At 44.3% G+C, this 15,484-nt stretch overlaps 1 protein-coding gene across 3 annotated transcripts in view; it reads right to left on the reverse strand.

Moving 5' to 3' along the window:
* LOC110524417 (BCAR3 adaptor protein, NSP family member) overlaps positions 1 to 15,484 on the reverse strand; it is a 103,814-nt gene that overhangs the window by 26,987 nt on the left and 61,343 nt on the right. The window contains exon 1 of one of the 3 annotated variants that reach the window (XM_021604020.3): positions 5,307 to 5,774. The exons of the other annotated variants lie outside the window; for them this stretch is intronic. Coding sequence (XP_021459695.3) covers positions 5,307 to 5,390 — 84 coding nt within the window. The 5' untranslated portion in view covers positions 5,391 to 5,774. Of the gene's footprint in view, positions 1 to 5,306; positions 5,775 to 15,484 lie in introns of those variants that run through there. 3 annotated transcript variants of the gene reach the window in all.

Genomic DNA, 15,484 nt, shown 5'->3' on the forward strand with positions numbered 1-15,484 from the left:
CTCTGTTACTGCACAGCAAGCGGTACCGATAAACAAAGTCTGAAACCAACAGGGCCCTGATCATCTTCTACCCCCAAGCCATATGACTGCTAAATAGTTAGTTAAATATTTAACCAAAAATCTACCTGCATTGACCTTTATTGCGCTAACTTTTTTGACTCATTACATACGCTGCTGCTACTGTTTATTAACTGTCACTTTAGTCCTAGTCAATTACCTCGCACCCCTGCACATTGACTCGGTACTGGTATCCTGTGTATGTAGCCAAGTTATCTTTACTCATTGTGTATTTATTATTACTTTTATTATTACTTGCTACTTTTCTATTTCTCTATTTCCTTTCTCTCTGCATTGGGAAGGGAAGGGCCTTTTAGTAAGCATGGCATTGATAGTCTACACCTGTTATGTATGAAGCATGTGACAAATACAATGTTATTTGAGTAGGTTACAGCTATGCTTTGGAGGGGAAGGGGCTGGTAGCCTACACATACACACCTGGAAAAGATTTTCAGCTGGCAGGCAGATGCTGGAAAAAGTTTCTGATTCACATAGGGAGGGCTTTGCATAGGCGCTTTGTTGCGTTTTTTTGTGGGACTGGATAAAAATGGCCAGAACGTTATTAACCGGTTCCCATGCTTTTAAATAACTGTTCTGTTCTGGAACTTTACAGATCACTTTTGTTCCCGGTTCTCGTTCTATTCCTTGAAAATGTTTGTTATTTTCCATTTTTGGGTTCTGTTCCCTGAACCACTTTCAACCCCTGGTTTTAACTGGGTTCTGGCTTACTATGGAACCTCTGAGCTTTGTCTTTGAGATTATGATTATGAACCGCCATGACCTTGCCCCATATTCATCTCTGTGAGTATGAATTATTTATCAGAATAAAATAGAATATATACTGAAGAAAAAATACAAAACGCAACATGCAACAATTTCAACTATTTTATTAAGTTACAGTTCCTACAAGGAAATCAGTCAATTGAAATAAATTAATTAGGCCCTAATCTATGTATTTCACATGACTGGGCGCCAGACATGGGTGGGCCTGGGAGGGCATAGGCCCACCCACTTGTGAGCCAGGCCAACCAATCAGAATGAGTATTTCTTTCCCACAAAAGGGCTTTATTGCAGACAGAAATACTCCTCAGTTTCATCAGTTGTCAAAGAGGCTGGTCTCAGACCAGGCTCAGTGGACCCTACAGTCAGGCTCCTATTAAGCTTTTGATCACGCGGCCATGTTCCGGGTTGCCGCTGAAAATAACATTGACTTATACACTGACACGATGAGAGGAGGACACCATCAGTCCCAGAGGTTAAGGAAGATAGGGGGTAGTTAATGGGCTTTCATGGCCTTTCTATCACTCATCTGTGATTTGATGCGTGGGCTCACCCTTCCTGTGTAGGGGTAAACTGATCGGTCCATCAGGGCATCCTATCTCTGTCTGAGGCCCCTCAGGAGACCTACTGCAGTCCACTGACCATCCATTATCCCCTCTCCTGTTTATGACTACTGGGCTCCATGGCTCCATAGCCCTGTTCATCCACATCAACATATTGGTAATATGATGCCCAGTAGCAGGACAAATCCACACAGGAAAGCATGGGAAGTGATGGATATGGAGGAGGCACTGAGCTGCTTTGAACTCATCCTTAATGCCCACATTTCTCCGAAGCTGCATGGCTCTGATCGGTGGTCTAACTTGTCACTATCTAAAAGATTAAAGCTTCCTTCACAGAGTTTTTTTGGCCATTTGTAAGACCTTATTGTTTAGATAGAGTAGAATAATATGTGCTTTTGAGTCCACCTTAGCTGCGTTAAATCAGCACCTTCCTGGGGCTTTTCTCTTAACTCCGCCCCACTTCCCCAAAGCGCACCACTCAGGGCTCCACTCAGGCCCCAGCCCAGCGCTGGCATCCTGGGGAGGGACCCAAGGCAGCTGGGCCAGATCACTAGAGACCGGGGGTGGTCATCTTTAATGTTTCCTCAAGCGCAGAGCAATTGAACTACAGAGAGAACAGGCTTAACCCCATGGTACGGAGGGGCTGGAGGCTCCGTGGTTGAAACAGAGGGAGCTGAGGGGTACACAACGAAAAAATACCTAAGGGATAGAAAGAAAGAGAACAAGAGAAAGAAAGAAACAGGAAAATAGAGAAATAACAGGATTGAGATGATAGGGAATTGTTGGTCAGACAGCAGCAGGCTTAATTGAAGCGAGAGAGTAAGTTGTCAGAGATTTGACACACACCTGTCTGTAATGACGTTAGGTGTTTGAGCACCTCAGACTGCTTCTGTCAGGGGGCTGATGTGATGACACTGCACCTCACTCCCATGCTGTTCTACACAGCTTCAAACCTCTGCGTGGAGAGCTATGAGTGTGTGTGTGTGTGTGTGTGTGTGTGTGTGTGTGTGTGTGTGTGTGTGGTTGGTTCTTCTATCCTTTATCCTTGTGTGGACCTACAATCCCCAAAAGTCCTCACAAAGATAGTGAAAAATGGAAATTCTCTCTCGTGGGGACATTTCCCACATCCCCATGAGGACAAAGGCCATTTTAAGTTTAGGGGTTTGGTTTAAGGTTTGGGTTACAGTTAGGGTAAGGGGCTAGTGATTGGTTTAGGGTTAGAAGTTAGGGTTAGAGTTACGTGTTAGGTTTAGGGTTAGGGAAAATAGGATTTTGAACGGAAATAAATTGTAGGTCCCCACGAGGATAGAAGAACATGTGTGTTATAATGGGACAGTGCATATTGCATCAGTATAGCGTGTTAATAGAGATGAGTGATGTATGTAAGTGAGCAAGCCTGTTAATCTACACTGGCCTTCTAGAGTGTGTGTGGGCTTTGCACCCTCAGCATACAGATCCTTGGCTCTACATGGTTGTCCTCCACTCCCAGCTGTGCTGCTGAGCTGCCTGGGTCCTTTAATAGTGCTAAGTCTAAAGCTGCAGTTGGGTGTTGTTTTCATGGAGAGGAAATTAGTGAGATGTCTTTCAGTAGTTACAGTAGCTTGGCCTATATCCTCTCACATAGCACAGGCCCCTGTGTAATTCTCCCTCTGTCTCTCTCGCTCTCCCTCTTCAATGACCCCATGCACCAGAGCCCAGAGCCCCAACACTGCCCACTGTGTTCCCCCCGTGACCCCCTTCTCCGACCCCCACACACAGACCAGCCTGTCCGAACGAACCCTAGAGCTATTTTAAGCCTGGGCCAAACAAAACAGAGCCCATGTCTTAGCTAGCAGACTTCCCGGACTCTCTGGGGTCCGTTAGGTTCAGACGCGAGGAACCACAAATTGTGGGTTATTTTTGGGGGAAATATCTCCCCTTAAGATGATAGTCAGATGGATCATAGACTTGTACAAAACATGCCATTCTCCACTATGGGTGATGATGAGAGAGGTTCACAGAAGAAAAGAGAGCGAGAGATCATTAGCCCTACCTCCTGCTGATAGATGAGTGAGAGAGACCGTAGACGATGATGATGATGGGCCTGATCTCCCTGTGGCTAACACTGATGAGCTTTGGGACAGTAGACCTCCAGGGAAACGTCACTTCAATCTACAAGCTTTTCACTCATATACAGTTTAGCTGTTGCAGCTATTATTACAACCCACTTGTATTAAATATTGTACATGTGCATGTACAAAGGAAAGCTCTATTACAGAGTACTGTACAGTACAGGGGGTTGTACAAGGGGTTCAGCCAGCCAAGAATAATTATCAGAACTGATAATGGCTATTAATAATGTCAGAATTTTGGTCCATCTCATGACCCCCTAGCCCTTCTGGAGTTACAGGCCCACGTCACTTCCATAAACACGGTTGGGACAGATATAGGGCCTCACTATTTCAAGCCTCACCATCAATTCACTTAATGTCACTGCAACAATTCCCTCTGATGACATAAAAGGCAGAACACTTCAGTGAGACAGAGTAAAAACAAGTCCTACTTTGGACAAAGGAAAGTGAAAAGAGCGTTTAAATAACCCAGCCTAACCTCAAAGACGTAACATAGTACATGTGAATCTGTGACACTCAAACTAGTATGATATGTTACACTTGGTATGGTTACATAAGACATGAGGTTGCTTAAGGGGGAGGTTGGACAGGACCCAAATGTGTGGTCGAATCACATCACGGACAACTTTAGCATTTTAGCTAATTAGCAACTTTGCAACTACTTAGCATGTTAGCTAACCCTTAACCCCTAACCTTAACCCCTAACCCTAAACCCCTAACCTTAACCTAGCTAACGCTAGCTACAACAAATTGTAATTCATAACATATTGTACAAATTGCAATTCGTAATATATGATATGAATTGCAATTTGTAATATATCATACAAATTGTAATTCATAACTTACCATACGAAATGGATGATGGACATCCACAAATTAATGTATACCATACGCAACGTAACCTATCATCCTAAATGGAGGGAGACATATTTATATTTACTATGTTACCTCTATTCCTGAGTCCAGGTTGAAAAACACAAGCTAATGGAATGTGAATTCATGCTAACTCAAATACACTGATATTTACAGATGAGATCTCACACATTTATTTGAGTGCAAGGTCACAGTCACAGTCAGTCGTCAGTCACACACACACACACACACACACACACACACACACACACACACACACACACAATAACGAATCACAAGCACACTTAGCATCACTCTCCAGCTCCAGATAGTCGTCACATGGAGTGGGGTGTCTGGCAGACGTCTTCACTTACTATAATGAAAACAGTCATATATCTAAACAGCATGTCTTGGTTGGGACAATAAAAACCAACTAGCACCCACTGACTAGGCTATTTAAAGCTTTGACTCAGACATATGGGCCAGGCAGCACAGAGCATAGAAAAACACAAAAAGAAAGTAAAAGTCCTCTCTATCCCACATCAGAGAAACAATCCACATGGACCAGTTAATACACGATAGATTGTGAGAAAAAAAACCATGTTAAGCACTCCCACAGTCCACAGAGGACACATTCATCACATCCAAATACCCAGGCTAAAGTAAGGGATCAAGGATAAAGCCTCCTTTTAAAGGAGCAACTGATGATTCATTTAAATGACCATCGGATAAGCCTGTTAGCCCAAAACAAAGCTTTTAAGAGTAAGATTACAGGGGACGAATCAGAGACTTTTCCTTTCACTAAGTACAGAAGTAATTACAGGAAGTACAGCGCATGCCATTCAGATTACCTGGGTTTAAAACATGCAATACACTGATTATGTTATAATGTGAATGCTACTGTGTGAACAGGTGACACAATGCCTGTCTGTCTGTCACTCACCTTGGCCCCGATGACGGAGCTCTTCTGGTAAAAGCAGCACAGGGCTGCAGTTAAGGTCCTCAGAACATTGCATCTCTCCGACATCTCTCACCCCTCTCACAGTAAAAGCCACTCCAAAAAACTGTCTCAAAAACTACAGAGATTCTCAGATAGCATTCACTTCTGTCGCACCGGGGGTGTGAACATGGTAGCAGCTCACTCTGTGGCTCTCTCTCTCTAGTCTCTCTCTTTTTCAGTCGAAGCAGTTCTGTTCTCTGTGCGCTACACAGTGAACACACCACACCATGCTGCTTCACTCAGTCCCGGAGCTCCATGTATGGAGCTTTGGAATCCCCATGTGATTTTGCTCTCCCGCAAATGAAATCTTAGCCAGCTGGGAGGGAACTACCTCTACCTCTACTGCCTCTGGCTCTACTAAGACTAACCCCCAGCAACCCCCTCTCACCACTGGCTGAGTTTAGAGAAGAGAGAGAGGGGGGGGGGGGGGGGGGTAGAAAGCGAGAGAGAGAGAGAGAGATATGGGGAAGGTCGAAAACGAGAGAGAGAGGGAGAGAGAGAGAGAGAGAGAGAAGCTGCTGTGTGTTTTTCTGAAGCCCCCACCCCTACCAACAGTGCTGCTCTGATTAACACACCATCAGAGAGAGGGGGTAAAAAGATTGAGAGAGAGAGTAAAAGAGAGAAGCTGCTGTGTGTTTTTCTGAAGCCCCCTACCCCTACCAACAGTGCTGCTCTGATTAACACACCATCACCACACACATTCTATGAGCCTCTTCTGCTCTTTTAACATACTGGTGTTTTAAACTGTGGAGGTATTTTGGTTTGTTTTAAATTAAAAGATGCATCTGTTCTGTTCATCTCAGAAAAATAGGAAACCCTCTACAAAGGAAGACAGATGTGTGTAATGCAACAAAATCCAGGTCAAATAGGTGAAAATATCTGCATTTGAGAATAAAAGTGGTATAAAACTAAGCTTTAAATCAGTCAGGTTGGACATAACCTGTGTTGTTGAAGAGACAAATAAGGAAATAATCTGGTTTCTGAAGGCTCTATTCAATCAGATCTGTTTTATCCTCCACATAGAAGTTGTTTTGCGGTGTCTGAGGTGGAACTGCTTTAGAGCTGTCAAATCCACAAGTGGCTCCTGGTATTACACCTAAAGCGGACATTGCCATTGGCTGCACAGAGTCACATTAAGAGAAATCCCATGCGGCCTTCTTTAGAAGTTTGAACCCTGGAATGTGAGATGTAATCTACACCTTGATTAGGCTGATCGAAATCCTCATTATTTCGTTCAATGATTTAAAATTTGAGCGTCATTATTTCTATAAAGCCTAAACTTTCCTGTTCTGAACTTCTAACGCAAATGGGACTGTTGTGGCTTCGTGACAATGATCAAGAGCATCTGCTCATCGTTTTGACAGCTCCGAAGCAGTTACACCTCTCACACCGCCAAAACATAAACTATGTGGGTGTGGGCTATCGCTGGTTAACGCTTGATCTGATTAAATCTAAGCATTAGTCTGTATTTGTCTCTCGGAACAACCATTGAGAAGAATGTAGAGCATTCAGATGTGGACCGAGGAGGGGAACAGGAGAGACGAGTGGCAGGATAACTATTCAGTGGGGTCAGAGCTGCATCTCTCTGTGTCTCTTAATGCTAAGGCCACTTAACTTCAGTCAGCACTCCTGGCTGTGGAGAGATGGTTGGAGTATAACAGAGCATGACCAAAATATATGTCTTCATTCAAAGCAATGCCACTTCGCAGACACTTTTATCCACGTTTCTTACAGTGCAGTGCATGCATCATTTTACATCATTTTCACACATTGTACATCACATGATGTATGCGTGATCCCTGAAGGGATTGAACCCATGACCTTGGCGTTGCTAACACTCTTACCAACTGAGCCACATACGACCACTTTTTGTCCGTCTCCCCAGTAATGCCAACAGAGTGGAATACCAAGCACTCCAACAACTACAGGAATTTCCATCCCCATTTCATTAGCATCATGTTGGGCTCTCAGCTGTTCCGGGAATGTTTGGTTGGATGGATGATGATGGGCTGTTTAGCTCTTTCTCTTGGTCCTCCAATACCATGACATCAGCAGACATCCTATTGTGTGTGTAAAATCCTCCTTAATTCACTTGTCAGTTGAAATACTGTAACTTCAAGGAAACTTACGACCTGTTACAGGAAGGTGGAAAAAAGCCATGTTAGAAATCTGCTTTACTTCAGCAAATACAGCCTCACAGGACTGGCTTGCTTCAGCCCTATGAATCAGAGATACGATTAAACTATAGGAGAGGGAGAGAGAGAACTGGCTGACTAACGATGCAGAGTTGTGAGAATGAATGTCTGCAATGCACAGCTCAGCTATTTGCAGGTGCTTTCTTAAAAAGGGGAGCAATCCGCACTTATAAAATGGCCAATCTTAAACTATGCAAAGTGAATAATCTGTTAAGTGGGCCTCTCTGGCTGCATTTAGACAGGCAGCCCAATTCAGATATTTTTTTCTCACTAATTGGTCTTTTGATCTGATGTGATTGGTCAAAAGACCGATTAGTGTAAAAAAAAAAAAAAAACAGTTTAGAATTGGGCTGCCTGTCTAAACGCAGCCTCTGCTTTCACCATTAACAAACCTATTGCAACACCTTTAGAACAAAAACTCAAACACCAACTCAGTTGGGGTAACGGCAGTGGGATAGGGAAAGGGCCAGGAGGGTCACTACCTGGGGGGTGTAATTACCCAAGAGCCATTAAGAAATGCTGGGTTCCATTCTGCTGCACCCAAATCGCTCATAAATGTAGAAAAATACATTAGGTAAGGCAGGCTGGCTTCCTCTACACAGTGTGACACTGATGATGACAACACTGATGATGGAACGTGAGACACACAACACTAATGCTGGCACAGAGCATAATTGACCAGTGTGCTGCATTGATATATCACATATAACATCATGTTTTTTCTCTTGGTCATTTCTAGATAAAAGATCTAGGAACAGTGTGTAATGTCTGTCCTTTTAGACTTGGAAAACTACAATGGATAATAAAAATACAATATGGAAAGCATATTGGCACGTCTTTTAATTCAACTCCTGAAAAGAATAGGATAACAACAGATTAGCAAGAGATTTACTAGTATTATCAGTGGATGTTCATGTCTGTTCAGCTGGTCGGCTGCATAAATGATACTGTAGTTCTTAAGTCAAACCACTAGAGAGTGCCATTTCTCTTCCGTGTGGTAGAGTAGATTGTGGACTATGACCCTGCTGAAGGGCATACCGCAGTTCTAACTCGTCTAGGAAACAATGGATACTGTAGATAGGAACAACAGGGAGAGATGAAGGACAACTGAGGTAGAGAAGATAACTGTCCTGAGGGGGTCACTGGTACCTGTACTGCATATTCTAGCCACACCATGTACATTATGTATGAGTGGGGCTTGGAGAATTGGGTGAGATGAGCAACTCATAATCTGCAGCAATTTTCTGAACGACCTCATCCTACAGATGAAAGGTCCAGAGAAGCTATCCGCTGTCCTGTTCCTATTTAGAAGTATTGTCATAAATCCAAACTTATGTCTCTGTAGTTCTGGCAATTTGTGTATCTCTCTAACCCAGCTCTCACCCTGCCTGCCACAAATAGAGTGTATGTATTTCTGTGTGTGTATTTCTGTGGGCTGTGCTGTGCTGTGCTGTGCTGTGCAGGCCACATGGAGGGCCAAAGGGTCTTCATCTGGTGTTAAGCGAGGGCTGCAGATCTCTCATGTGGCATAGAGAGCCATTGTTCCCTTTAAAGCTCTTTCATGAGCAGTTAGCTACCACTGGGCAAAAACCAGTTGCATCATTGTTGTTTCCACATCATTTCAACCCCTAAATTCAATCTGATGACGTTGAATCAACGTGGAAAATTTATGGGATTTTAAAAAAAAGTCCTCAACCAAGGGGATTTCTTATTTTTTTTCACCAAACTTTTAACCAGACAATCCACCAGGCCTGATGTTCTCCATCCTGTCTTTGTTGTCCTCCTGTTCTTCCTCTCTCTTCTTCTTTCTCTACTCTTTCTCTCTTGTGCTGGCTCTTTCCATTCTGCTCTCTCTCACTCTCTATCAGTCTCTCTTCTACACTCTAGTGTTTCACTGAGGAGTCTACTGGAGTAGCAGGTGCCTCGTCTGCCACCATGTTGTCTTTGTAACTGTATCACTCTGACAGTTAGTCTCACTCTAAATCAATGTGAGGCTCATTACATAACCATGATTTAAAACCCTTTTCTCATAAACACCACATACTCCCAGAGGGAGAAGTTGTGCTCCACCCAGAAAAAGAGGGTATTTTAGGCGTTGAGTCCTTCTTGAACAATTTCCCCTCTCCCGCCTTTTAGATTGGCTTTGAAGATTGTAGCCATGTCAAATCAGAGGCAAAACAACAAGACTTTCACACGCAGTTTCCACCCACACTGTGGCTACATTCAGTCATTCTCAGACCAGCCCTGGTCTATCTGTTGTCTCTCCAGTACACCCATCTAAACCACTATCCTAGTGGCTGGTTGCAGGAGGATTGTGGTCATTGGGCATTACTCTGACCAGCTTCCTGTTCACACACAGGCCCCCTACCCACAGGAAATGACTTTAACTGTTCATGTGTGGCAAACATTCATTGTTTCTTCAATAGCATATTCATTTAAGGCCTGGCTGAGTCAACAAACCCACCTGGATGGGCTGTGTTGACGGGCTGTGTGAAGCTTACAGTAACAGTGGATACAGTATCATCATGGGTGTTATGTAAGGCCTGGGTCAGACAGTACAGTTCAGCAGTGAAGGCCCCACACACAGCAGATTAATCTCCCATCAAAACAATTGGAAAGGTGCTCCAATCTGCTGTAGCCCTGCCATCCTCCGGGCTTTCCCATATGGAAATCCTCCTGCACTGTGACTACCCAGTATAGCACACAGTGGGATGAGGCGGTGTGAGGCGGGCTGTGCTGCGTCAGGCCTCTCTAGTGTTGGTTAAACACCACTCTACACTATCTACCATCCTGAATCTGGTGAAACTCACCTCAGAGTTTGTGTGTGCAAGCAGACGTGTGCTTGTGTGTGTGTGCGTATAGCTAGGTTCATTGTGGAGAGGATAAAGGGCATAGATGACTCTTGCCTAAGAATGAGGCCCTGCATGATCTCAGTTGCACTCTCATCTGTCTAATCCTTCTGAGGTGAGCTGAGGTGAGGACAGGGCTCTGATGTCACAGCGTTTGTGATGTTTCCTCATATAACACTGTCTGACCTGGTATCAACAACAACTCATCAAGCTGAGTCAGACAAGGCAGGTGGCTCTCTCCAACATTACAATTAGTAATGAGGGAAGATGTAGTCCATGCAGTTGCCTGTTACTGTCCCAACATGTTGAGGTGACTGAATAAAGCCTTCCGCATGCTTTGGCTCGGCTGGTCCCTAGCCGAGTTCAGCTAGGCGAACCGAACAAGTGTCCGCATTCTCCCTTAAAAGTCCTTTACTTGAAAAATGAGAAAAACACACAGCAATAGTACTGTTTGTCCATCTTGAAACGCCATAGCCAGTATATACTTGCTCAATATGGTCTGAATTGATCGAAGATAACTCAATAAATCTGTCATTATTTTTGACGTTTTGACGAGGAGATCTTAGTCTCACAATTTTACATCGAACTAAGATGTTAGGTGCAATATTTCTGTTGTGCATGAAAATGTGCATGAAAATGTTTTGTTTCTCATTGAATGACAACAAACACTTACTGAGGAATCCCTATTGTTGACCAATCACTGATAAATGGGTGTAGATTTGCAGCGAGAGAAAACGTTTGTGTGCACGAACAGCCGAAAAACCGTTGCCGAAGACCAAAACTAACAAAAACGTCACAAAATGTTGTCATAATATCTGCACAAACTGTTCCGAACTGTTTCGGCTGGGAAGCAGGCATGAATAAATGATTGGAGATGGAAGTGAGAGAATTCATATTTGAAAGCAGGAGAGGGTACATGACAATCGAGTGACAGTCTGAACTGTGTGTTTCTTTTTTCTTCTCATTCTAAGGCATATTGAGCCAGTGCCCTGAGGGGTGGTTAGGACTACCTACTATCCTAGTGAGATAGTGAAGTACAGTGCCTTGCAAAAGTATTCACCCCCCCCTGGCATTTTTCCTATTTTGTTGAATCCAAACCTGTAATTTAAATTGATTTTTGGGGGGGGATTTCGTGTAATGGACATACACAAAATAGTCCAAATTAGTGAAGTGAAATGTAAAAAATAACTTGTTTAAATTCTATATTTTTTTTAACAGAAAAGTGGTGTGTGTATATGTATTCACCCTTTTGCTATGATGCCCCTAAATAAGATCTGGTGCAACCAAATACCTTCAGAAGTCACATAATTAGTTAAATAAAGTCCACCTGTGTTCAATCTAAGTGTCACATGATCTGTCAGATGATCTCAGTATATATACACCTGTTCTGAAAGGCCCCAGAGTCTGCAACACCACTAAGCAAGGGGCACCACCAAGCAAGTGGCACCATGAAGACCAAGGAGCTCTCCAAACAGGTCAGTGACAAAGTTGTGGAGAAGTACAGATCAGGGTTGGGTTATAAAAAAATATCTGAAACTTTGAACATCCCACGGAGTACCATTAAATCCATTATTTAAAAAATGAAAAGAATATGACACCACAACAAACCTGCCAAGAGAGGTCCGCCCACCAAAACTCACAGACCAGGCTAGGAGGGCATTAATCAGAGAGGCAACAGAGAGACCAAAGATAACCCTGAAGGAGCTGCAAAGCTCCACAGCGGAGATTGGAGTATCTGCCAAAAGGCATGTGGGAGACTACCCAAACAAATGGAAGGAGGTACTCCGGTCAGATGAGACAAAAATTTTGCTTTTTGGCCATCAATGAAAACGCTATGTCTGGTGCAAACCCAAAACCTCTAATCACCCAGAGAACACCATCCCCACAGTGAAGCATGGTGGTGGCAGCATCATGCTGTGGGTAGGTTTTTCATCAGCAGGGACTGGGAAACTAGTCAGAATTGAAGGAATGATGGATGGCGCTAAATACAGGGAAATTCTTGAGGGTAATCTGTTTCAGTCTTCCAGAGATTTGAGACTGGGACGGAGGTTCACCTTCCAGCAGGACAATGACCCTAAGCAAACTGCTAAAACAATACTTGAGCGGTTTAAGGGGAAATGTTTAAATGTATTGGAATGGCCTAGTCAAAGCCCAGACCTCAATCCAATTGAGAATCTGTGGTATGACTTAAAGATTGCTGTACACCAGCGGAACCCATCCAACTTGAAGGAGCTGAGGCAGTTTTGCCCTGAAGAATGGGCAAAAATCCCAATGGATAGATGTGCCAAGCTTATAAAGACATACCCCAAAAGACTTGCAACTGTATTTGCTGCAAAAGGTGGCTCTACAAAGTATTGACTTTGTGGGGTGAATAGTTATGCACTCTCAAGTTTTCAGTTTTTTTGTCTTATTTCTTGTTTGTTTCACAATTAAAACATATTTTGCATCTTCAAAGTGGCAGGCATGTTGTGTAAATCAAATGACACAAACCCCCCAAAAATCTATTTTAATTCCAGGTTATAAGGCAACAACATAGGAAAAATGCCAATGGGGGTGAATACTTTCGCAAGCCACTGTAGCAGAGTGGTGGTTAGGACTACCTACTACCCTAGTGAGATAGTAAAGTAGCAGAGTGGTGGTTAGGACTACCTACTGCCCTAGTGAGATAGTGAAGTAGCAGAGTGGTGGTTAGGACTACCTACTACCCTAGTGAGATAGTGAAGTAGCAGAGTGGTGGTTAGGGCTACCTACTGCCCTAGTGAGATAGTGAAGTAGCAGAGTGGTGGTTAGGACTACCTACTACCCTAGTGAGATAGTGAAGTAGCAGAGTGGTGGTTAGGACTACCTGCTGCCCTAGTGAGATAGTGAAGTAGCAGAGTGGTGATTAGGACTACCTGCTGCCCTAGTGAGATAGTGAAGTAGCAGAGAGGTGGTTAGGACTACCTACTGCCCTAGTCAGATAGTGAAGTAGCAGAGTGGTGGTTAGGACTACCTGCTGCCCTAGTGAGATAGTGAAGTAGCAGAATGGTGATTAGGACTACCTGCTGCCCTAGTGAGATAGTGAAGTAGCAGAGTGGTGGTTAGGACTACCTACTACCCTAGTGAGATAGTGAAGTAGCAGAGTGGTGGTTAGGACAACCTGCTGCCCTAGTGAGATAGTGAAGTAGCAGAGTTGTGGTTAGGACTACCTACTACCCTAGTGAGATAGTAAAGTAGCAGAGTGGTGGTTAGGGCTACCTACTGCCCTAGTGAGATAGTGAAGTAGCAGAGTGGTGGTTAGGTCTACCTACTGCCCTAGTGAGATAGTGAAGTAGCAGAGTGGTGGTTAGGACTACCTACTGCCCTTGTGAGATAGTGAAGTAGCAGAGTGGTGGTTAGGACTACCTACTGCCCTAGTGAGATAGTGAAGTAGCAGAGTGGTGGTTAGGACTACCTACTGCCCTAGTGAGATAGTGAAGTAGCAGAGTGGTGGTTAGGGCTACCTACTGCCCTAGTGAGATAGTGAAGTAGCAGAGTGGTGATTAGGACTACCTACTACCCTAGTGAGATAGTGAAGTAACAGAGTGGTGGTTAGGACTACCTACTGCCCTAGTGAGATAGTGAAGTAGCAGAGTGGTGGTTAGGACTACCTACTGCCCTAGTGAGATAGTGAAGTAGCAGAGTGGTGGTTAGGACTACCTACTGCCCTAGTGAAATAGTGAAGTAGCAGAGTGGTGGTTAGGACTACCTGCTGCCCTAGTGAGATAGTGAAGTAGCAGAGTGGTGGTTAGGACTACCTACTGCCCTAGTGAGATAGTGAAGTAGCAGAGTGGTGATTAGGACTACCTGCTGCCCTAGTGAGATAGTAAAGTAGCAGAGTTGTGGTTAGGACTACCTGCTGCCCTAGTGAGATAGTAAAGTAGCAGAGTGGTGGTTAGGACTACCTACTGCCCTTGTGAGATAGTGAAGTAGCAGAGTGGTGATTAGGACTACCTACTGCCCTAGTGAGATAGTGAAGTAGCAGAGTGGTGGTTAGGACTACCTACTGCCCTAGTGAGATAGTGAAGTAGCAGAGTGGTGATTAGGACTACCTGCTGCCCTAGTGAGATAGTGAAGTAGCAGAGTGGTGGTTAGGACTACCTGCTGCCCTAGTGAGATAGTAAAGTAGCAGAGTTGTGGTTAGGACTACCTACTGCCCTTGTGAGATAGTGAAGTAGCAGAGTGGTGATTAGGACTACCTGCTACCCTAGTGAGATAGTGAAGTAGCAGAGTGGTGGTTAGGACTACCTACTGCCCTAGTGAGATAGTGAAGTAGCAGAGGGGTGGTTAGGACTACCTACTGCCCTAGTGAGATAGTGAAGTAGCAGAGTGGTGGTTAGGACTACCTGCTGCCCTAGTGAGATAGTAAAGTAGCAGAGTTGTGGTTTGGACTACCTCCTGCCCTAGTGAGATAGTGAAGTAGCAGAGTGGTGGTTAGGACTACCTACTGCCCTAGTGAGATAGTGAAGTAGCAGAGTGGTGATTAGGACTACCTGCTGCCCTAGTGAGATAGTGAAGTAGCAGAGTGGTGGTTAGGACTACCTACTGCCCTAGTGAGATAGTGAACTAGCAGAGTTGTGGTTAGGACTACCTACTGCCCTAGTGAGATAGTGAAGTAGAAGAGTGGTGGTTAGGACTACCTCCTGCCCTAGTGAGATACTGAAGTAGCAGAGTGGTGGTTAGGACTACCTACTGCCCTAGTGAGATAGTGAAGTAGCAGAGTGGTGGTTAGGACTACCTACTGCCCTAGTGAGATAGTGAAGTAGCAGAGTGGTGGTTAGGACTACCTACTGCCCTAGTGAGATAGTGAAGTAGCAGAGTGGTGGTTAGGACTACCTACTGCCCTAGTGAGATAGTGAAGTAGCAGAGTGGTGGTTAGGACTACCTCCTGCCCTAGTGAGATAGTGAAGTAGCAGAGTGGTGGTTAGGACTACCTACTGCCCTAGTGAGATAGTGAAGTAGCAGAGTGGTGGTTAGGACTACCTACTACCCTAGGTAGATAGTGAAGTAGCAGAGTGGTGATTAGGACTACCTGCTGCCCTAGTGAGATAGTGAAGTA

The sequence above is a fragment of the Oncorhynchus mykiss genome, chromosome 5 (assembly GCF_057628025.1).
Source record: "Oncorhynchus mykiss isolate SJ-2025 chromosome 5, ASM5762802v1, whole genome shotgun sequence".
Taxonomy (NCBI): Eukaryota; Metazoa; Chordata; class Actinopteri; order Salmoniformes; family Salmonidae; genus Oncorhynchus; species Oncorhynchus mykiss.